The sequence below is a fragment of the Myxocyprinus asiaticus genome, chromosome 7 (genome assembly GCF_019703515.2).
Source record: "Myxocyprinus asiaticus isolate MX2 ecotype Aquarium Trade chromosome 7, UBuf_Myxa_2, whole genome shotgun sequence".
Lineage (NCBI taxonomy): Eukaryota > Metazoa > Chordata > Actinopteri > Cypriniformes > Catostomidae > Myxocyprinus > Myxocyprinus asiaticus.
The window spans coordinates 36348523-36371251 of NC_059350.1; the positions used below are offsets into that span (position 1 = coordinate 36348523).

General features: G+C 37.1%; 1 protein-coding gene across 1 annotated transcript in view; it reads left to right on the plus strand.

The window, feature by feature from the left end:
* The window catches only part of ecpas (Ecm29 proteasome adaptor and scaffold), a 48111-nt gene that overhangs the window by 8510 nt on the left and 16872 nt on the right, over positions 1–22729 (plus strand). The window contains exons 5-40 of the mRNA XM_051702864.1: positions 2473–2619; positions 3267–3438; positions 3536–3675; positions 3767–3845; positions 3938–4057; positions 5194–5279; positions 5481–5556; positions 5648–5697; positions 5830–5896; positions 5987–6109; positions 8070–8173; positions 8255–8378; positions 8475–8555; positions 8663–8882; positions 9441–9532; positions 9623–9757; positions 10012–10153; positions 10274–10446; positions 10647–10748; positions 11881–12004; positions 12093–12238; positions 12329–12383; positions 12510–12624; positions 13053–13121; positions 14404–14521; positions 14662–14829; positions 14942–15021; positions 15112–15217; positions 15604–15651; positions 15749–15867; positions 15948–16098; positions 16230–16295; positions 16910–16999; positions 17084–17150; positions 17249–17340; positions 18357–18423. Coding sequence (XP_051558824.1) covers positions 2473–2619; positions 3267–3438; positions 3536–3675; positions 3767–3845; positions 3938–4057; positions 5194–5279; positions 5481–5556; positions 5648–5697; positions 5830–5896; positions 5987–6109; positions 8070–8173; positions 8255–8378; positions 8475–8555; positions 8663–8882; positions 9441–9532; positions 9623–9757; positions 10012–10153; positions 10274–10446; positions 10647–10748; positions 11881–12004; positions 12093–12238; positions 12329–12383; positions 12510–12624; positions 13053–13121; positions 14404–14521; positions 14662–14829; positions 14942–15021; positions 15112–15217; positions 15604–15651; positions 15749–15867; positions 15948–16098; positions 16230–16295; positions 16910–16999; positions 17084–17150; positions 17249–17340; positions 18357–18423 — 3914 coding nt within the window. The remainder of the gene's footprint in view (positions 1–2472; positions 2620–3266; positions 3439–3535; positions 3676–3766; positions 3846–3937; positions 4058–5193; positions 5280–5480; positions 5557–5647; positions 5698–5829; positions 5897–5986; positions 6110–8069; positions 8174–8254; positions 8379–8474; positions 8556–8662; positions 8883–9440; positions 9533–9622; positions 9758–10011; positions 10154–10273; positions 10447–10646; positions 10749–11880; positions 12005–12092; positions 12239–12328; positions 12384–12509; positions 12625–13052; positions 13122–14403; positions 14522–14661; positions 14830–14941; positions 15022–15111; positions 15218–15603; positions 15652–15748; positions 15868–15947; positions 16099–16229; positions 16296–16909; positions 17000–17083; positions 17151–17248; positions 17341–18356; positions 18424–22729) is intronic.

Below are 22729 nucleotides of genomic sequence, written 5' to 3' on the forward strand. Positions count from 1 at the left end.
AATGAGCCATTCTCACCTGGAGCGAACATTCGTGCCAAATCATGCAATTTTTTCTTAGCTCAGCGAATAAATGCCCTGACCAATAATATATAAGCTTTAGATCAGTGGTTCTCAACCTTTATGACTCCAAGGTCCCCCACTGTCCAAGACAATATTTGAAGGCCCCCTTGCCCGAAACTAGACTTGTCTGATTAAAACAACAATAATAGTATTTTTGATTCTAGAAGTTTCAGAAAGAAACTCCCCTTTTTCTCCCTAATTTGGAATGCCCACTTCCCAATGTGCTTTAAGTCCTCGTGGTGCCGTAGTGACTCGCCTCAATCCGGGTGGTGGAGGACGCCTCCGCATCTGAGACCGTCAATCCACGCATCTTATCACGTGGCTCAACTCACCACGCGCCCCACCGAGAGCGAGAACCACACATTATAGTGACCACGAGGAGGTTACCCCATGTGACTTTAACCTCCCTAGCAACCGGGCCAATTTGGTTGCTTAGGATACCTCGCTGGAGTCACTCAGCATGCCCTGGATTCGAACTCCCGAGTCCAGTGGTGGTAGTCAGCGTCAGTACTCAGTACCCAGGTCCCACAGCTATTTGGTTTGTTAAATGAAGCTTAACATTGTCTTTGTGTTTGTTTTTGAGTTGCCACAGTATGCAATAGACTGGCATGTCTTAAGATCAATATTAGGTCAGAAATGGCAAAAAAGAAACAACTTTCTCTAGAAACTCATCAGTCAATCATTGTTTTGAGGAATGAAGGCTATACAGTGCATGAAATTGCCAAAAAAAGATTTCATACAAAGGTGTACACTACAGTCTTCAAAGACAAAGGACAACTGGCTCTAATAAGGACAGAAAGAGATGTGTAAGGCCAGATGTACAACTAAACAAGAGGATAAGTACATCAGAGTCTCTAGTTTGAGAAATAGACGCCACACATGTCCTCAGCTGACAGCTTCATTGAATTCTACTCAACACCAGTTTCATGTACAACAGTAAAGAGAAGACTCAGGGGTGCAGGCCTTATGGGAAGAATTGCAAAGAAAAAGCCACTTTTGAAACAGACATTGGACAACAGATAATTGGAAAAGAGTGTTATGGATCTTAACCATTGAGCATTTGTGGGATCAGCTAGACTGTAAGGTACGTGAGAAGTGCCCGACAAGACAGCCACATCTATGGCAAGTGCTACAGGAAGCGTGGGGTGAAATGTCACCTGAGTATCTGGACAAACTGACTGCTAGAATGCCAAGGATGCCATTGCTGCATGTGGAGGATTTTTTTTATGTAAACTCTTTGAAGTAGTTTAAGAAGTTTTAAATGTTTTTTTTCAAATTGTAATAGTAATTTTTCACGTTATTAATGTCCTGACTATACATTGTGATCAGTTGAATGTCACTTTGGTGAATAAAAGTACCAATTTCTTTCCATAAGAGCAAAATCTGTACATTATTCCAAACTTTTGGCCGCCAGTGTATTTATTTATTTTAAGGCACAATTTACAGTAACAAACCGCACAATTATGACTTTCAGATGTTATAGCTTTTTCTGTAAAGCTGCATTAAAATGATGTGTGTTGTGGAACGTTTACATTTAATCACATTTAATTAGTAACATGCAGGGTTTTGAGCAAATATAAAACAAGTAGATGTACGTGGCAATACAATACAGTCAAATGTTTGTTTTAAACATTTGTTTGAACAGTCATTATAAGTGTGCATTACGCAGTGATTTTAAACAAATACAATCCAAGTATATACGGTAAACGTGGCAGTTGCATATAATTCGTTTTGTTCCAAATGATAATGTTTTAACCGTTAAACCATTTTTTACACTCCATTCTTTCTAATCACCCCTCAGACTGTGTATACGTGACAATACTGTCAGTCAACTTGTCCAGCAGGTGAACTGAAATAGTTGTGAAATGTCTCGAAAGTTTTCTTCCTCATTGAGCAAATCAACAACACACTTGTCATTGCTGCTTCAGCTGGTAGAGGGATGCGTTTTTATTTTTTCGATCTGCTCGCATGAGAAGACTTGTTTGTTTAGCAAACTTGTCAAGTGGTTAGTTCTTCTTCTCACCCGGTGATGGGCGGAGGGCGGACCAGCTCAAAGGTGTGTTGAGCTGCCTACCATACTGGGGTAAAATTGCTTGTCGATTAGCACCACCTATTGTAAGGCTTGAATGTGCTAATGGCGAACATTCGTTTCACTTTCTGTGGGAAAGGGCTATTCATCTGTGATTCGCCTCTCATAATCGTGTCGCATTTGGTGTGAAAAGGCCTTTAACCTTGCTCTGCAGGGTTATCAACCCTTTTAATAAATGTACTATAAGTTGTTTTGGATCAAAGCATCTGCTAATTTACTTAATCTAGCATGGTCGGCTATGTAAAACCCTGTTTATTGAAAATATAATGTAGTATTAGTATTCAACAGAATTGATGACATTGTCTCTTGTCTCTCTCCACTAGTCTGATGCACTTGCTGATTCCTACACTGTATCATATGAAATATCCATCAAAGCCATCTAAAGCTTCCCCATTTGTCCTGACGGAGAGACCCAAAACTGTACATCTGCTCCTGGAGTTCATGCTTGATGTTCTCCTGATGCCTTATGGGTATGTCAGATAGATGAGCTCAGTATGTTGTAGTTAAAGGGATAGTTCACCCAGAAATGAAAATTCTCATCATTTACTCAACCTCATGCCTTCCCAGATATGAATGACTTTCTTTCTTCAGCAGAACACAAACAAAGATTTTTAGAAGTACTTTGAAGGTCCAAAAAGCATCATAAATTTAATCCATAAGACTCCAATGGTTAAATCCATATTTTCAAAAGCGATATGATAGGTGTGGGTAAGAAACAGATAAATATTTAAGTAATTTCTGGTCGTTCTGGCCACCATTCACTTGCATTGAAAGGACCAACAGAGCTGAGATATTCTTCTAAATATCTTTGTTTGTGTTCTGCTAAAGAGAGAAAATCTTACACATCTGGGATGGCATAAGGGTGAGTAAATGAGAGAGAATTTTCAGTTTTGGGTGAACTGTCCCTTTAAGGATAATAATAATATTAATTTCTTACATTTATAATGCACTGTTCCTGGACTTCCACTTAAAGCACTTTACAGAGAATAGAAACTCCCTTCAACCACCAACAGTGCTCACTAATGCTAGATTTTTTTCACATTTTTTTTACATATTAGCTGCCGTAAGATTTTTTTTTATACTCATCTACTTTCACTATCTCTTTTCTGATATCAAGGTTTGTGTTAAGTGAGCCTCCCATTCGTCCAGCCCCCTCTTCTCCACAGGGGGGTTCTGGATCTGGAGCCGTGGCAGCACAGGGTCTCCCTCAGCCTCCTCCAGGAATGAGCGTTTACGCTGTAAAAAGAGTCATCGGAGAAGCACAGTGGAGCCCAGAACAACTTGAGCAGGTAAGCTTTGTGAGATTAGTTTGTTTAAACCTTCTGGTGGATATGTTGAAAATATCAAGCAGGCTATTAAGGTAACCTGCACCTGTTCTGTTTGCAGTGTAAGCTGGGGATTGTGAAGTTCATAGAGGCAGAGCAGGTACCCGAGGTTGAAACGGTCATTCATTTAGTTGTCGCCTCAAGTGACACCAGACACAGTGTCGCCACAGCAGCTGATCTGGAACTAAAAAGCAAGCAAAGGTGAGGCTGTCATCAATGGGATGTCCAATTACACCATGAGCTCTTGATATTGAAACTCCTCTTTTGTGATTTTGTGTTTTTTGTACAACAGCATTATTGACTGGAACAATCCACTCATCATCAACAAAATGTATAAAGTGTACCTGGGTGATATTCCACTCAAAACTAAAGTAAGTACATGCATTGAACACGATCTGTCATATATTAGATCAGACATCACTGATTTGCAGTGTTCTGAATATAGTGGATGTTTCTTATTTAGGTTGCCACGGTAAAACAGGAACTGAAGCACGAGCCGGTCAGCACCAGAGTCAAACTAAAGATTCTGCCTCATCTTCTCCGCTCCAGACTGGCTGCTGAATGCTTTCCTGCAAATATACAGGTCAGAGAGAGAAAATATGACTCAAAGAATGTAATTGCAGCTGAGAAACATGTTGAGAGAGACAGAGAGGGGTAGTCAGACAGAAGGTAGGAAAGAGAACTAGGAGGTTGATGTGGGAGGTATATTTGTACTACTTGTGTTGTACCAAGTGCACTTCTTGGCAGATAAGGTTCTTAATTACATGCTTGCAATCTGTTGATAACAACGGTCTTGTATGTGATGTTAAAACACTTCTTGTCAGTCATTCTTAATAAGAGTGTCTGCTAAATGCCTTAAAGGAAAAGTTCCCCTAAAAATGAAAATTCTGTCATGCATGTTCACATGCGAACTTGCGTCGTGTTTCGTGCTAATCGGTGAACAAGCTTTTCTCATAGAGCCCATTGTCACACAACGTACGTCAAGATTTTCACTTGATGACTTAATTATTTTCTCACAAAAACCTGTTGTATGCCTTCAGAAGAATTTGAGAGTACGTTAAAAGGATAGTTCACCCAAAAATGAAAATTCTCTCATCATTTACTCACCCTCATGCTATCCCATATGTGTATGTCTTTCTTTCTTCTGCTTAACACGAAGAATATCTCAGCTCTGTTGGTCAGTTGAATGGTGGCCAGAATTTTGAAGGTCCAAAAAGCACATAAAGGCAGCATAAAAGTAATCCATATGACTCCAGTGGTTCAATCCATATTTTCAGAAGCGATATGATAGGTGTGGGTGAGAAAAACATAAATATTTAAGCCATTTCTTTTACTGTAAATCTCCACTTTCACTTTCACATTCTTTCACAAGTTCTGGCCACCATTCACTTGCATTGTATGGACATACAGAGCTGAGATATATTTCTAAAAATATTTGTTAGTGTTCAGCAGAAGAAAGAATGTCATACACATATGGGTTGGCATGAGGGTGAGTAAATGATGAGAGAAATTTCATTTTTGGGTGAACTAATCCTCTAAGAATTTAAGTTAAATTAAGAGGACATAAAAGAAAGTATTTTCATTTTAACTACTACTTTAAATGTAAATGGTGAATCATTGGGGAATTAATCATCAGGTAATTCTGACAGCAGGTATTTCAATTTCTTGGTAAAAGCATGTTCAAAGAATGTCAATGACGGTGATTATCTGTGTTTTCAGGTGGTCTATGATGGGCTTTTTGGAGCAAACACCAACAACAAACTCCTGTCTCTCACTCTGCAGTTTGTGCATCATATCTGCATGGTGTAAGTGTGAAATAATTTATCAAACTGTCACGTAAAAAATCCAATTTAATACAATAATGTGTCATTTTGATAGGTATCACCTTTTAAAACCAAGTGTTTTAGTGCTGGACTGTTGATAGCTTCATGGAATACTTTTTGTGGAATGGTGCACATTTAGTCATTGTGATTAGCCACGATCGTAATTTGTCTTTTTATGTGAAGGTGTCCGGATACTAACAAACCACTAGGTTTGATGCTACTGAATGGGCTTACCAAGCTTATTAATGAATATAAAGAGGTAGGAGCACATTTACTTTTTAGTTGTCATTCAGATTATACTGTAGCTTATTCTGAAGTATCCAGTAAAAGTGACCTTGATTTGTTTTAAGGATCCTAAACTACTATGTATGGCGTACTCAGCTGTTGGAAAACTTTCAAGGTAAATCTTTTAAGTAACTAAAATTATGAAGAAAAAAACCCACTCTAAATTTTTTTTATAAAAGTTCCTAATGTTTCTATACGATTTTATTAAAATGCTTGATTTCCTGTATTTACTCTATGCTTCAAATAGTCGGATGCCTCAGCTTTTCACAAAAGACATTGCATTGGTACAGCAGTTTTTTGAGTCCATGTGCAAGGTTTGTTTAAGCATTTTTTACATTAGACACAGTTATTACTGTCTGACTTCTATTGTTTAATTCTTACCTTGTTTCTCTCAATTGAAACAGGAGAACGCTGATGTGCGATTGGCCATTCAGGAGGCCTTGTCTATGATGGTGGGAGCTTATGTTAACCTTCGGGGGGCGCTTCTGAACCTCATGGAAGCGCTGGTAGCTGCATATATCGGAAAGGCGAGTCATTTAACTCTCTTGAGTAAATTCAAATGTCTGTTTATCTTGTTGATGCCTAGGCTTGAAATATGCAAATACATGAAAGCAAAATCTTCTAGCTGTTCAAGCTCGATTTCATGCTTTGTTGCATTCTAAAATTTGTCAGACCAAAATTCATTATTCTAAGTGCTGTTGCATGGACTGCTATAGCGGACATTAGAATAAACTGTCTTCTGTGGGAAGTTCTTCCTTTCAGGTCATCTACAGTCATGGCGGAGCAATAGTTTGAAGAGAATCTTGCTGAGCAAGTTTAAGTCTACATGTTTATAGCTAGCTACCTAAAAAATTTATCTTCCGTGTTATTGGCACAGACATTTGATAGTAACTTTGTGACCCCCTTAACCTCTTAAACTCTACGGACCTACCTACATGTCCGTGGTCGGGGTCAGAAACCTGCGATAAGTTTACCCTTACATTTTAAAAGTCCCCAGATACACAAGTTATTCATGTGGTAGCATTTGAAAGCTTAGAATCTGAACTTTTCATAGAATATCATCATTTGTTACGTAGAATAACAAAATAAAACTAGAAAACCACAGTGTCGCAAATGAGTGCCACATTGAGGTGATGATATAGAAAATATGAGTATGAATATAAAATTCTTTCACATAGCACTTAAATTGAGAAGCACAGACTATACATTTATACAGCTCTAGAAAAAAAAATAAGAGACCACTGAAAATTTATCAGTTTCTCTAGATTTACTATTTATAGGTATGAGTTTGTATAAAATGAAAATTTTTGTTTTATTCTGTAAAGTTCTGACAACATTTCTCCCAAATTCCAAATAAAAATGTTGTCATTTAGAGCATTTATTTGCAGAAAATGACAACTGCTCAAAATAGCAAAAAAGATGCAGTGTTTTCAGACCTCGAATAATGCAAAGAAAACAAGTTCATATTCATTTTTAAACAACACAGTACTAATGTTTTAACTTAGGAAGAGTTCAGCAATCAATATTTGGTGGAATAACCCTGATTTTCAATCACAGCTTTCATGCGTCTTGGCATGCTCTCTATCAGTCTTTCACATTGCTGTTGGGTGACTTTTATGCCACTCCTGGTGCAAAAATTCAAGCAGCTTGGCTTTGTTTGATGGCTTGTGGCCATCCATCTTCCTCTTGATCACATTCCAGATGTTTTCAATGGGGTTCAGGTCTGGATCAGCACTGCTCTGTTGTTGACAAACACTCAGAATGCACGTGGCACTGCTGTTTTCAGTGCTGTGGCTCGCAATATGCAAATCTCAGGTGTAGATGTTTGATTTTTTTTTTTTTTTCGCTTAAAACGTGTATTAAGAACGGCATCAGAGGAGCATTTCAGCTTATGCAAAGCATACCTAGCCTACACACACAAATTTGAAGTTCTACTTGGAGTGTTCCACCAAAATAAAAGCCGAGATAAAAAGTAAAGTTAAAAGTGTACGACTAAAATTGTATTATTGTATAATATAACTATATTATTATTATTATTATTAACAATAATAACAGTAACGATATATTACAAATTACAATCATATTTAAATTAACTGAGTAATGTGATATACAATCAGAATTAAAGTGAACACAAAAGAAATCCACTAAAGAATCCAGTCCACATGTGCCAATAGAACTGACTTTATGTTCACTGAAGATTTTCGCTGGAATTACTCTTAACTTTGCTGCTGCATTTTCCCATAGAGAAGTTAACAAAAAAAAAAAAAAAAAAAAAGGTTTTCTTAATAGGTTACAAATTTTTGTAATTCTTCTCTTTTATAATGAAATGTGTAGTAATAGAAAAAGAGGTTTTGGTGCATCCCTATTAATATCTTCTAAAATTTGTTCAATGATTCCAAACCAGATTTGGTTTTGGTGCATCACTAATACATTATAATGATTTATTTTGTGTAACGTTATGTCCTGTTGCTTATTGTTTTGTGTTAGCCGGAGGTGCAGGTGCGTCAGGTAGCAATGAAGTTTGCCAGTACAGTGTTTGCTCCTGATCACGTGGCCTCTAGATATCTCTTACTGCTGGCTGCAGGAGATCCGTAAGTATAAATATACTTTGATTCTGTAGTGTTTTGAAGTTTTAAATTAAGTGTTGTCATTAAACCTTATTCATCATATAGCCGTGAGGAGGTGTCTAGAGAGGCCCAGCGTGCACTTAGGTCTCCCCCATCTAAGACGACAGAAAAGGAGGGATCAAGACCCATGCCGTCCTTCCCTGAGATGGTCTACTACATTCAGGAAGAGGTGCAGTGTTCTGATTTGTCATTGCAGGATATTTTTGAGCTTGGTTTCAAATTAATTTATAGATATAGTGGCTAAACTTAATTGTGATTTTGTTAGGCTGCAAAGAGATTGAAGACTCCTGCAAAATACATAGCTGGTACTTCCACGCTGCCTTTTAACCCTGCTACATTTGGGGAGGTAAATTCTGTAGAAGTCTGAGGACTTATCCCATTATTGCTTGAATGGATGAATATGCAATATTTATGCATGATGTTAACAAATGTATTTCTTTTCCATTTCCTCAGATAGTTCTTTATCTTAGAATGTGTCTAGCTTATAGCGCTGGAGCCACACCCACTTCTCAGAGCCTGATTGACATGCAGGATGATGCTCCTCTTATTGGACGCTATGTTCAATCAGTGCTGTTCAATGAAGATCCTCCTTCCTCCACCCCTAAAGGAGGAGAGGCCAATCCAGTTCAAGTATACATGGATTTACTACAACAGCTGCTGTCTGCTGTTGGAGGTGAGGGAAATTAGACATGATGGTTTTTATATGGGTGGTTGGTATGACAGTATATATACAGTATATTCAGTGTAACAGTAAAAATTGGTAGAAATTTTGCTATACTGCTTATACTGTGGTATATTAAGAAAATCTCACACCAAACAGAAAAGAATAGTTCCAAATAAAAAATGAAATAATTACTTGATTTAGTACCTTTCTTTTGTGAAGTGTTCAGTTCACTGGATTAACAAAAATAGACACTGATACATAATTATGTAATATCTAAAACATATTTTAAATTGAATTTCAAGTAAAAAATTATCATATCGTATACCGTTATATAAAATGTTTCATATGGTGATATAAGATTGGTCATACTGCCCACCTCTAATTCTAAATAATACTACTTGCATAACTCAGAAACTAGTTAATAGTTTGCAATAATGATATTATAGTAGTGCAATAATCTGTGCAATAATGTGAAAATCTCATATATTTTTACTTGGAACAAAGTCTTTAGGAAATGGATTATTGTAGATATATTGTGTGCTTTGACATAAAGTTTGTCTAATGCAGGGATTCCAGTGATGTACTGTCTTTTGGAAGTGGTTTCTGTGTGCCCAGAAAAACTTGCTCCCAAGTTTGCAGAGAAAATTGACTGGATAAAAGTAATTCATTCATGTAATCTCCTCTACCTTTAAGTATGTTTGACTTTAAAAATGTATTTATTTGACAAATGAATCATATTTGTTTTACAGGGTCTCATGAACACTAATAAAGAAGATCTGCGTGAGTTGGCAGCTCAGTTGTATGCCGTGGTTGTCTCTTCTATGTCTGGAAATGAACTTAAAACTGCTGTTCAAAATCTGATCAAGACAACTAAAGACACTCATGTATGTTACACAACTTTTATTTACACATTTTCTAATTCAGTGTTCAGAAAGTAAAGGTGAAAGGTTTTTCAGTTGACCATATGAACGATTTATTGTCTTTTTAAAAACAAAGAAGACATTGCTGACCTTTATAATTTAGAATTATAAACCATTTTGTATTTATAATTGTCCTCTGGGGGCAATGCATTTGTTCCAAAGATCATAATGTTTATGTAGTTTTCATTTGGCTGTACTGTTCTCTTGTGAAACTCAAGAGTCCTGAGACTCAGCATGGTGCCATCTTGGCTCTGGGCTACATGGTGGGCAGGTACATGAGTAAGAGACGGTGCCTGATGCCTAATGAAGCCACTCCCAAAGAAAATGAGGAACTAATTGCCATGGCAACAAAAACCATTGGTATGATTTTCTGCTCATGAATAACACCTGAAACTTTGTTTCAGTGGACATAGTTAACTATTGCAATAATAAAAAATATGGCATTTTTGAACAAAGTTACCAGTGTTTGTGGTTCTGTAGGTTCATTTTTGGAAAGCGATGCTCTTCTGTTGACTGTTGCTGCGGTGACCGCATTGGGTGAGATTGGGCGGAACAGCGTCCTGCTGATACCAGCAGATGGAGATGGCTTCACCAAACTTAGTCTAGTGGATAATCTGCTTGCCAGGATCCCCTCTGGCAAAGAGACTGGCAAGGTAAAATATAAACCCACCTACTCAGATAGTGAATGTGATGGTATTATTGCTGTATGCATTTTTTTTTATCCTGTTAGCTAAGAGCTTCTGGATAGATCATTAAACTTTCACACTGTCAAAGTGAAATTAAGAGATTTGGGGGGGGTTTTGCTTTTGTTTTGGTTTGTATGGAACCAGTTATCTATGGTTTGTGTTGTCAGATGAAAGAACGAGCCATTCAGACGCTTGGGTTTCTGCCAGTGGGAGATGGAGAATTCCCTTATCAGAAGAAAATATTGCAGGGCCTCATGGATTCAGTAGAGGTGATGTTTACCATCTTGCTGCATGGCATACAATATGGACTGTTTGTTTCTTACTTGTCGAATAAAAGATTTGTAGTGTCTGTTGGAGATGAGATGGCCTCCTCTTCAACAATAAATTGTGGTGTTCCGCAAGGATCTCTGTTAGGGCCAATTTTGTTTTCTTCTCTATATTACTGCTTGGTTCAGTGATTTGAAAATACAACATACATTTTCATTGCTATGCAGATGACCTACAACTGTATTTGTCGTTGAATCCTAATGATCTGACTTATTTAAATATTCTTCAAGCTTGTATAGCAGATATAAAAAATTGGATGGCATGTAATTTTCTTCAGTTAAATTCTGATAAAACAGAGGTTGCTATAATCGGACATGGTGTAAATAAAAAGAAAGTCAGATCGAGTCAGCAGTTAAACAGGTGGTCCTAAATATTCAGCATGTGGTGAGAAATATTGGCGTCTATTTTGATACAAATTTAAATTTTGAAAATCATGTTAGGAAGTTAGTTCAGTCTTGTTTTTATCAGCTAAGAAACATTTCCAAGGTGAGACATGTTTTGAGTTTTAGGGATACAGAGAAGCTTGTACTTGCTTTTATTTTGTCTCGCCTTGACTATTGAAATTCCCTGTTGTCAACGTTAAATCAACGCACTTTAGCACGGCTACAATCAGTGCAAAATGCTGCAGCTACGAGTATGGAACAGCCTGCTCTGGGGTATTAGATCCGCTGAATCTGTATCTGTTTTTAAGTCTCGTTTAAAAACTAATTTGTATAGACTTGCTTTTACTACTTTGTGAATTTTTGTGTGTGTGTTTTGGTTTTATATTTTGTAAAGCACTTTTTGCTAATTTGCTAAAAGGTGCTATACAACTAAAGTTATTAGTTATGGAAAGCCAGATAGACCATTTTAATATACTTTTTTGTTCAGCAAGTTTAGTTTCCAAAAGACTGTTATAAGCCTAGTTTCGCACAAGGTTTTTGCCAGCATAGTGCAGTCAATTCATATAATGTCAATTCATGAAATGTGAGTAAATTGAAAGAAAAAAGAAAAAAAATGTGGCTGTCTCTTCACCTTTTTTTTATTTTATTTTTTTTAGTTGATAAATTATTTGTTTTCTTATTATGTCTTCAGGCCAAGCAGGTGGAGCTGCAATTTACAGTGGGAGAGGCTTTAACTAATGCTGCTATAGGAAGCTGTTCTGGAGCGGCCCGAGATGTGTGGACGTGCACAGAAGATCAGTACTGCCCCCCTGACAGTGAGTGTCTGTGTGTGACAAGGAGCTTTTGTGTTCATACAGGACTCACTCTAACATGTTTCTACTTTTGTCTCCCCCTCTTTCTCAGATGAAAAGAATAATGATATAGTGTCATGGGTGTTGAACTCTGTCTTGGCTAAATACATACCGAGTCCAAACCCTCACGTTCGGCAGGCTGCCTGCATATGGCTCCTGTCTCTAGTCAAGAAACTCAGCCATCACAAAGAAATACAGGTAAACACACAAAATCTCTTTCTGTAATACACACATACAAAAAGAAACATTCAAATTATAAAATGTCCATCCTCTCTTTGTCTGTAATAGTCTCACCTGAAAGAGATACAGGTGGCCTTTATCTCCATCTTATCTGATCCAGATGGTGAGTGACAAATCTCCTTTATGTTGCTGCTCATTGAAGGTCAGATAAAGGGTACCATCTTCAACTGTCTTATGTATTGACAGAGTATCTAAATCCAGAGAGCTTAGTGATGATTTGTGTGTGTAGAACTCAGCCAGGATGTTGCATCTAAAGGACTTGGGTTGGTTTATGAGCTGGGAGGAGAACAGGATCAACAGGAACTGGTGTCAACCCTTGTGGAAACGCTCATGACTGGTAAAAGGTATTTATAAACTTATTTATTTCTGATTTTTTTCATTCTTATTCACTTTTGAAAAGCACATTCTGTGCGTTTACCCTCTCACTCTTTTCACTTCTGCTCACTCGATTTGTTGTTTGCTCATTCAACACGCTCAAGATTACTTAAATGCAGCACTGGTCCAATTGGGCAAGTTTCGTTCTGTCATCCTGCTCAAAATCCAGCCATCCTTATTTTTGAGCACTGTAATCAGTATTAATATGATTAGTCATAAATCGCTTTTGCTTACCAAGCACCTGATGATTGAAAAAGACAGGGCTCTTATAGAACTACTCTATTAACTACTAATCAATTATATCACATAGTAATATATCTCAGAATAAAGACTGACATACTGTGAAGTGCATTATGGCTAGAGTCTTTTGTGAGCTGTGGGATGTTTGTGTTTTCAGAGTTAAACATGCCGTTTCAGAGGACACTGAAGTCTTCCAGGGGGAGTCCCTTGGTAAAGCACCTGATGGGTAGGTCCTTCTTTTAGTTGATTTATTTTGTTGAATTTTGTTTTAGATTTTAAACATTTTTAGGGAGATAACCTTCACAAAACTGTCATAGTTTTCTTATCCTCATGTTGTTCCAAACATGTATTACTTTTATCACTTATGCACAATTATGTATAGTGCTTCACTTTAAAGATTAAGCTTAAAAGGACTCAAAAAGTATCATCATCATAAAGTAGTCTGTGTGACTTCTGCAGCATGTAAGTCTTCTTAAGGCATATGTTAAGATTTGGTGAGAAACAACCCAGAATTTAAGTAATTTATCAGTAAAAATCTTGTTGTTCGGTGCACGTTCATGTGCTATGACAGAAACTCATTTACAGTGGCACTAGTGTTCACACGAGAACTTGTGGTGTTTTTAGGTGTTTAAGTAATTTTTTTTCTTTAAAACCTCTCCTTATGTGTTCTGCATAAGGAAGAAAGTCAAGAGTTTTCATTTTTGGGTGAACTATTCCTTCACCAAAAATGTAATTTACTTTAACACTCATGCCATCCCAGATGTGTATGACTTTCTTTCTTTTGCAGAACACAAATTAAGATTTTTAGAAGAATATCTCAGCTCTGTAGGTCCATATAATGCAAGTGAATGGTGACCAAAACATTGAAGCTCCAAAAAGCAAAAGTAATCCATAAGACTCTTGTGGTTTAATCCATGTCTTCTGGAGCTATCCAGTTGGTTTTGAGTGAGAACAGACCATAATATAACTCCTTTTACAAAAAATCTTGACATCTGCAGTTTTCTTGGCGATCATTATTTCAAGCTCGATTACACTTTCTAGTGCCATCTAGCGCTCTGCGCATGCGTCAAGCACTAGGAAGTGCAATCAAGCTTGAGATCACGATCGTGCCTAGAGACTGCAATGTCAAGATGTACAGTAAAAAAGGAGTTATATTTTGGTCTGCTCTCTCCCAAAACTGATTAGATCACTTCAGAAGACATGGATTAAACCACTGGAGTCTTATGGATAACTTCTGTGCTGCTTTTATGTGCTTTTTGAGCTTCAAAGTTTTAGACACCATTCAGTTGCATTGTATGGACGTACAGAGCTGAGATATTCTTCGTATAGAAAATCTACATTTGTGTTCTGCAGAAGAAAGAAAGTCTTACAAATCTGGGATGGCATGAGGGTGAGTGAATGATGAGAGAATTTTCATTTTTGGGTGAATTATTCCTTTAATGAAATCTCTGGACTAGATGTTTTTTTTTTTATCTTTAATGTCATGTGTATATATTTTACTTTGGTAGGCACGGACTCTCCACCTACAAGGAGCTGTGTTCGTTGGCCAGTGATCTAAACCAACCAGATCTCGTTTATAAGTTCATGAATCTAGCCAATCACCATGCCATGTGGAATTCTAGGAAGGTATGCAATGTTAATCAAAATGTGACTGCTTATAACTTTAATCAAGTATTTTTTATTTTTTTAATCACTCTAATAATAGCTCAGAAGTCAGAACTGTAGTTGATATCATTTAAAGATTGTTGTTTCTTACTGTGCTGAAGGGGGCAGCATTTGGGTTTAACATCATTGCTGCAAAGGCAGGTGAGCAGCTGGCCCCTTTCCTGCCTCAGCTGGTTCCCCGCCTCTATAGATACCAGTTTGACCCCAACCTGGCCATCAGACAGGCCATGACAAGCATTTGGGATGCTCTCGTCACGGATAAAACCATTGTAAGAAAACATTAGTCAGAAAAGTAAATTCAATTGCATTAAAGATATTGGGACACTACACTATTTACTTCAATGTAAAACTGGATAGTTTGTCTTTGTTTTTTTTTAACAGGTGGAGAAATATTTTAAGGATATTCTACAGGATGTTATATCCAACCTCACCAGTAACATGTGGAGGGTGCGGGAGTCAAGGTAGCATGTCTAGATAGGAGGAAATTGGAGCTCTGTTCTTACTAGCCTATCTAGGTCATGTTACAATATCCAAGGGCTTTATCATTTCAGCTGCTTGGCTCTGAATGATCTGATTCGTGGGAGGCAGGCAGATGAAATCATCGACTGCCTATCAGAAATCTGGGAGACACTGTTCCGGGTCCTGGATGATATAAAGGTGAGAAATAAAAGTCTGTGGTATGTTTTGTCATGTTCTGACCTCATCTGATAGCTGTGCTTTGCCTTAAAGGTTCACCTAAAAATAAAAATGATGCCACATGTTACTCAGCCTTGTGTCGTTCCAAACACTTATGTCTTTCATGCTACAAGAAAGGAGATATTTTGTAGACTCTTTCTGTTGCTTTAGTCTATTATAAGTCCATATGACTTGTGTGCTATATTCCAAGTTTTCTGAAGCCTTATACTTTGTGTGGAAAATGTTCCATGGAAGAAAAAGGGTTCATATGGGTTTGAAACAACCTGAGGCTGAGTAAATGATGGATGAACCATTCATTTACAATACAGATATTTTATTTTGACACCCTTATTTTCTTCTTGTTTTAGGAGTCTGTTCGTAAGGCAGCAGATCTGACTCTAAAGACTCTCAGTAAAGTGAGTTGCTGAACTAAATCATATTGCTACTACTTCATTGACTTTCCATTCTCTGAGACACCACAGGTACTGATGTATGTGTATGTTTTTCCAATAGGTGTGTGTGCGCATGTGTGAATCGACAGGTGCTACTGCTCAGAGGACAGTGGCCGTGTTGTTGCCAATCCTACTGGACAAAGGCATCGTCAGCAATGTAGCTGAAGTGCGAACTCTCAGGTAAGAACACACACATTCACCAGCCATACACCCTAGATGATTATGTTCAGAGTAAATGTGTGAGTGTTGTTGTGTTTTAGTGTCCAGACTCTAGTGAAGGTCAGTAAGACAGCAGGCAGCCGTCTGAAGCCTCATGCTCCTCGACTAATCCCCGCTCTGCTTGAGGCCCTGAGCGTGCTGGAGCCGCAGGTGCTCAACTACCTCAGTCTGAGAGCCACAGAGCAGGAGAAGGTGAGCAGAAGCTCTGAAATCAGCTCCTTTGGATTTGTCTACACTGCAATGCCAAACAGTTAAACTTTGCATTCATAGTTCATTAAATCTACCAAACTTTATTTCACATTTTTTGTTATCTTATGCTGCAGAGTGCCATGGATGCCGCTAGGTTAAGCGCAGCCAAATCCTCTCCTATGATGGAAACTGTTAATATGGTAAAAAAAAATCACAAACACAAAAACTATATATAGTGGAAATTGAAAGCACATATGACCACATCGCATTTGTAGTGTAAACGCTATTCTGTCATGATGGATAATGGCGAAGGAAAATGTATAAACATTGCCAGTTACATGCAACCTTTAAGGAGTAGTTCACCCCAAAAATAAAAAAAACCTGTCATAATTTATTCACCTTCATGCCGTTCTAAACCCATATGACTTCGTATCCTTCTATGAAGCACAAAATGAAAAGCTTAAAAAAACAACACAAAAGCTTAAAGCATTTCAAAAGACCCAAAATTATCAAAGTAGCACGTGCGACCCATGCATCATATTCCAAGTCTTATGAAGGCATACGATAGGTTTTGGTGTGAAACAACCCGAAATTGTAATCCTTTTTCAATGAAAATCTTGATGTTTATTGCGTGTTCATGAGCGCTATGAGAGAAGAGTTTTATAAGACACGCATGTCCAATATCTAGTTATTTATTATGTTCCTGATGGCTAAAAGGCATATAATTACTTGCATCAGTATGTGTATAGACGCATTTACGGGATGTTTATGGTTGATAAGTGTGATGATTTTATGCCCTGTGTGTGTGTTTTAGTGTCTGCAGCACTTAGATGTGTCTGTGTTAGGAGAGCTTGTTCCTAAACTCTGTGAGCTACTAAAGAGTGGAGTTGGTCTTGGAACAAAGGTACACGCTGCTACATGTTTTGTCAATTATACACACACCCACACGTAAACGCACTCGAGCTAACAGTTGTGTATACTTTTATAGGGAGGATGTGCCAGTGTGATTGTGTCATTGTCAGTGCAGTGCCCTCAAGATCTCGCACCATATTCAGGTATCGCACACTTAACAGATCAGAAAAGCTCTACTGTTAAGTTTGTAAGTCATAAACATCTGTGTGTTTTTTGTTTTTTTTGTCTTTTTTTTCAACAGGTAAACTCATGAGTGCACTTTTGAATGGGATCAATGACCGCAGTAGTGTCATTCAGAAGTCGTTGGCCTTCGCCATTGGACATCTGGTCAGGGTATGAAAACATATGTATACATACACACTTATGTGCAGTTGAAGTCAGAAGTTTACATACACTTAGGTTGAAGTCATTAAAACAAATTTTTTAACCACTCCACAGATTTGTGAGCAAACTATAGTTTTGGCATTTTTTACAAAAATGTAACTATTTGGCCATAATGACCATCGTTATGTTTGGAGGAAAAAGGGTAAGTCTTGCAAGCTGAAGAACACCATCCCAGCCGTGAAGCATGGGGGTGGCAGCATCATGTTGTGGGGGTGCTTTGCCTCAGGGGGGACTGGTGCACTTCACAAAATAGATGGCATCATGAGGAAGGAAAATTATTTGGATATTTTGAAGCAACATCTCAAGACATCAGCCAGGAAGTTAAAGCTTGGTCGCAAATGGGTCTTCCAAATGGACAATGACCCCAAGCATACCTCCAAGGTTGTGGCAAAATGGCTTCAGGACAACAATGTCAAGGTATTGGAGTGGCCATCACAAAGCCCTGCCCTCTATCCAATGGAAAATTTGTGGGCAGAACTGAAAAAGCGTGTGCGAGCAAGGAGGCCTACAAACCTGACTCAGTTACACCAGTTCTGTCTGGAGGAATGGGCCAAAATTCCAGCAACTTATTGTGAGAAGCTTGCGGAAGGCTACCCAAAATGGTTGACCCAAGTTAAACAATTTAAAGGCAATGCTACCAAATACTAACAAAGTGTATGTAAACTTCTGACCCACTGGGAATGTGATGAAAGAAATAAAAGCTGAAATAAATCATTCTCTCTACTATTATTCTGACATTTCACATTCTTAAAATAAATTAGTGATCCTAACTGACCTAAGACAGGGAACGTTTTCTACGATTAAATGTCAGGAATTATGAAAAACTGAGTTTAAATGTATTTGGCTAAGTTGTATGTAAACTTCTGACTTCAACTGTACGTATAAATGTATTTCAAGCTGAACTTTGAACCTGAAGCAGCTGCAAAACTAAAAATATCAATACTCCTTTTTTTCCCCCCATTCAGACAGCCAAAGACAGCAGTGTTGAGAAGCTTCTGCAGAAACTGAACACCTGGTACCTGGAGAAAGAGGGTACGAGGAACTGTCTCTCCCATTAAAGGTTTAGTTCACCCTAAAAAGAAAATTCTTTCATTCATTCACCCTCATAATATCTGAAACCATATGACTTGCCTTCTTCCATGGAACACAAAAAAACATTTTGAAGAGTGTTCATGCTACACTTTACCCTAGCAAAAAAAAAAAAAACGTACAATTACCAGAGGCTGTCAAGCACCTAAAGGTCAAAATAGCACCATAAAAGACAAGTCCATATGATTTGTGTGCTGTATTCCAAGTCTTCTGAAATTAAAGTTATTATTCACTGACATCTTCCCTTAAAGGAACATTCTAGGTTCAATGCAAGTTAAGCTCAATTAACAGCATTTGTGGCATAATATTTATAAACACAAAAATACATTTTGACTTGCCCCTCGTTAAAAAAAAAGCAAAAATCTGGGTTACAGTGAGGCACTTAAAATGAAAGTGAATGGGGGCCAATCCGTAAACTTTAAAATACTCACTGTTTCAAAATTATAGCCAAAATACATAAACAATATGCATGTTAACATGATTTTAGTGTGATAAAATCACTTACTAACCTTTTCTGTGTAAAGTTATAGCCAATTTTAAAACTTCATTGCCATGACGATGTAATGTCAACAAGCCCTAAAACCTTTAAATGACTGTAAAAATTGTTTAAAAAATAACTTTACAGCTCAAGTAATACATGAGTTTCAACAGAAGAATTGATGTGTTTTTATTAGTGCTGTCAGTCGATTAAAAATGTTATCACGATTAATCATATTTTTTTGTTTTTTGTTAATCCCGATTAATCGCAGATTTTGAAAGTGCTGAAATTTGACACTATATGTACACTTCTTGTCAAAATGAATTTATTTACAATATAATGCTTCATTAAAATTTTCCAAACAAACCTTGGAAATGCACTGAAATAGCACCAATTCAAATTTCCCAGAGTCTAAGTGGGAGTTGACTAATTAAAAGAACTAGTTTCCCCATTGGTTGCATATTCATTGCAATGGGCATTAAATTCTTCCACAATATTAATCTGCCGGTAGACTTCTGCTGTCAGCTTTGCTACAGCAATCGTGAAGCTGTGTTCATGATTTCAGGGTACCCGCGGGTCCTTAAAGTCTTACATTTACTTTTTAAAATTTAAGGCCATAAAAAATTCTTCAATTACAAGCCTTTCAAATCGTGGTGCTTCCTTATTTCACATCACCTTTGAAAAGAATTGTAAAGATAACAGAACTACTCAGCTGCAGAGTTACACCTGTTATATCTCTCATCTCCACCTCAATTGAGCTCCATCTGACTTACAGGTATTTTCTCTGACATCTGAATCGGTCAATTAAAAAAATAATAATATACAAAACAATGATAATATAATTATATAAATATTAATAATATATATTACATAATATGAAAATATATTATCATATTTAATATTTAGAATATAATCTGTTTATGCAGCATAGTTCTCTGTCATACTTTGAGTCTGGTAACATTTTCAATACATTTTGTCAACTTTAAACAGCATTTTTAAGGTAACTGACGAGTTTGAACTTTTACTTGAGATATTTCAAACAAAAATGAAAATTGTCATCACTTACCTTCATGCTGTTGCAAACCGTGGATATCAAAAGTAGATATTAGGGAGTTTCAGTCACCATTAACTTTCATTGAATGAAAAAAAGATGTTGTGACAGTGAATGGTGACTGAGACTAAATGTTTTGCTTAACGTCTCCTTTTTTGTTCCACGGCAGAGAAAAATTCATACAGACTCATGGGTTAGCAGTGATGACAGAAACTGAATTATTAAATAAACTGCCCTTTAACTACCTGTTAAAGTATTTGTTAAAGGTATCTGCCAACAAAAAAATATGTAAATGTTATGGATGAAATTACTTAGACGTCCGGGTTCTTTCGAGCAGCAGATTTCAATGGTGGAAATAGGCAGCACTGCAGTTTAAATAATCTTTTAAGCTTTATAGTATGTAATAATATCTTTTAATGTTAATAAAAGTTATTATAAATGGTTTATCTATGGTTTACAGTGAAGAAATTGTGAGGGTTCTTTTCTGAAAATATCAGAAAAACAAGTTTAATCTTGGTTCAATGAGCCTGTATGATTTTGTCAGACATGTAACAGGTTGATGAATAAACATCCTCACATGTTTAACATGCTTCTAAAGCCCAAGAAATGTGATATATAAAAATAAAAACTACCACTAGAAATGCAATATGTGTCTTTACTGCTTAAATTATTAACCCACATACAATAAATAATAATATTCTTCAGTATGATCGTATTCCATATCAAAACTTAATAACAGCTGTTTTCGATTGAACAATATTATTTACTTCATTCAAAATAAATGCAAAGAAAATTTTCACTGTATGACATTATTTTTATTAACGTATCCTTTCACAAACAGTAGTCCCATGCGCGGCGGTGGTGGAGATGGGTCCCGTTCCTCCCGTTATATCATATATGGTGGTCTTGTTCATCGTTAGATCATATTTGACCTCATATCTGTCACAGTGACAGCACTTTGGAAATTAAAAAAAAGCAGTTTACAGTCAGAGTTAACAATTTCTTTTAATTTTAAAAAGTTAATATCAATCAACGGCTGCTGCGGGTCAACTTTTTGGGCAGTTTCAATGCAGTTTGAGCGAAGCGCCCATAGACCGCAGTTCTTTTCTGGGCAACCAAAAGAATCCGGAAGGGGTGGGGCAGAGTGTTTGTTTGTAAACGGTAACTTCATCTATTCAGCACATGCTAGACCTTATTCACAGCAGCGCCATATCTGTATATATATTTTTGAGGAGAATGACAGCGAGGCTGTAAGGGATAGACTTACAGTCTCTTTGATGAGCTGTACTGCAGTTTAAAGTGTTTTTGGAACGTTCCGCAGACAAAATATTGAAAATATATATTTTTAAGAACACTCAGTGGACAAAAAACTCCAGACAACATGAGTTGTGGAAAATCAGATGGGATCTTGGAGCTTTTTACAGATTTGTTCTGTGTGTGACATTGAAGAGATAAGTCTATTCCTCATAGCCTCGTTTCCATTCCCATTAAAAATCAAACATGGCACTACTGTGAATAAGGTCTATTGCATCACGTCTTGCTGGAAACAAGTGACTAAAGAGAAGGGTCACAATATAGACTACATATATATATATATATATATATATATAAAAAACATGTCCAGAGACATCCAAGTAGCTTCAGTGGTTTTGTATTAACCTGCTAATTAATTATTTTATGTGTTTTTATTATTATTATTATTGTGAAAGTGGTCTTAATTTTTTCTTTTGTTTGGCCTTAAAAATCTTAAGTCTTAAATGTCATTCCTTCGAACCTGCAGATACTCTGTGATTCGCATCAGAGCGTCAACGCCAGCGTCAAGCGCCGCTTTGAAATCTACATGAAAAGCGCTTGCAGACAAAAACGTCTCATTCTGCTTTTTGGTGATAGTTAAGATTTGGTGTGCTTCTGTGGTAATTAAAATGTGCCTTAGGCTGAACAATTGATTTCTATCACAAGTCTCATATGGACTTGTTTTGTACATCAAATAGCGCCTTCGTCATTTTATCACTGACAGGGAAGCACTGTCAGAGATTCAACAACCTCTGCGGCTCTATCATAGAAAGAGCATAATGTTCAACTAGCGTGTTACGACAGTACCGCCCATAGCATGTCTATGGGACCGTGCATTATGCTATTTTATGGTAAGCTTGTAGGCTCATCGTGGTACAAGGGCTCTGGCACTGTGTGTGTGTGTGTGTGTGTGTGTGTGTGTGTGTGTGTGTGTGTGTGTTTGTAGTGTGCGTCAGTGTAATGAATCCAGGCGGACACATTACAAGGTTCCGCCCTTCACACCAGTGTTTATGCTGTATTAATGGTAAATGCATTAATCGCGATTTAAGAAAAATGAATGCGTTAAACTTTTTAAATTAATCGAAATAAAATGTGTTAATGTGTTAATTCTGACAGCTCTAGTTTTTATAAAATTATAAGCTTCACACTTCTGCTTTTAAACCCTCAAAAAATTGGCCCCATTCACTTCCATTGTAAGTGCCTCACTGTAACCTCGATTTTTGCTTTTTTTTAAAGAAAAGGACAGACGAGTCTAAATAATTTTTTCTGGTAATCAACATTATGCCACAGATGCTGTCGATTGAGCTTAACTTGTATTGAACCTGGAATATTCCTTTAAGAAGACATGGAATTTTCATTTATGGGTGAACTATTCTGAAATGTATATTATACAGTAAATCCTTGTGTTATATAGATTTGTGACATGT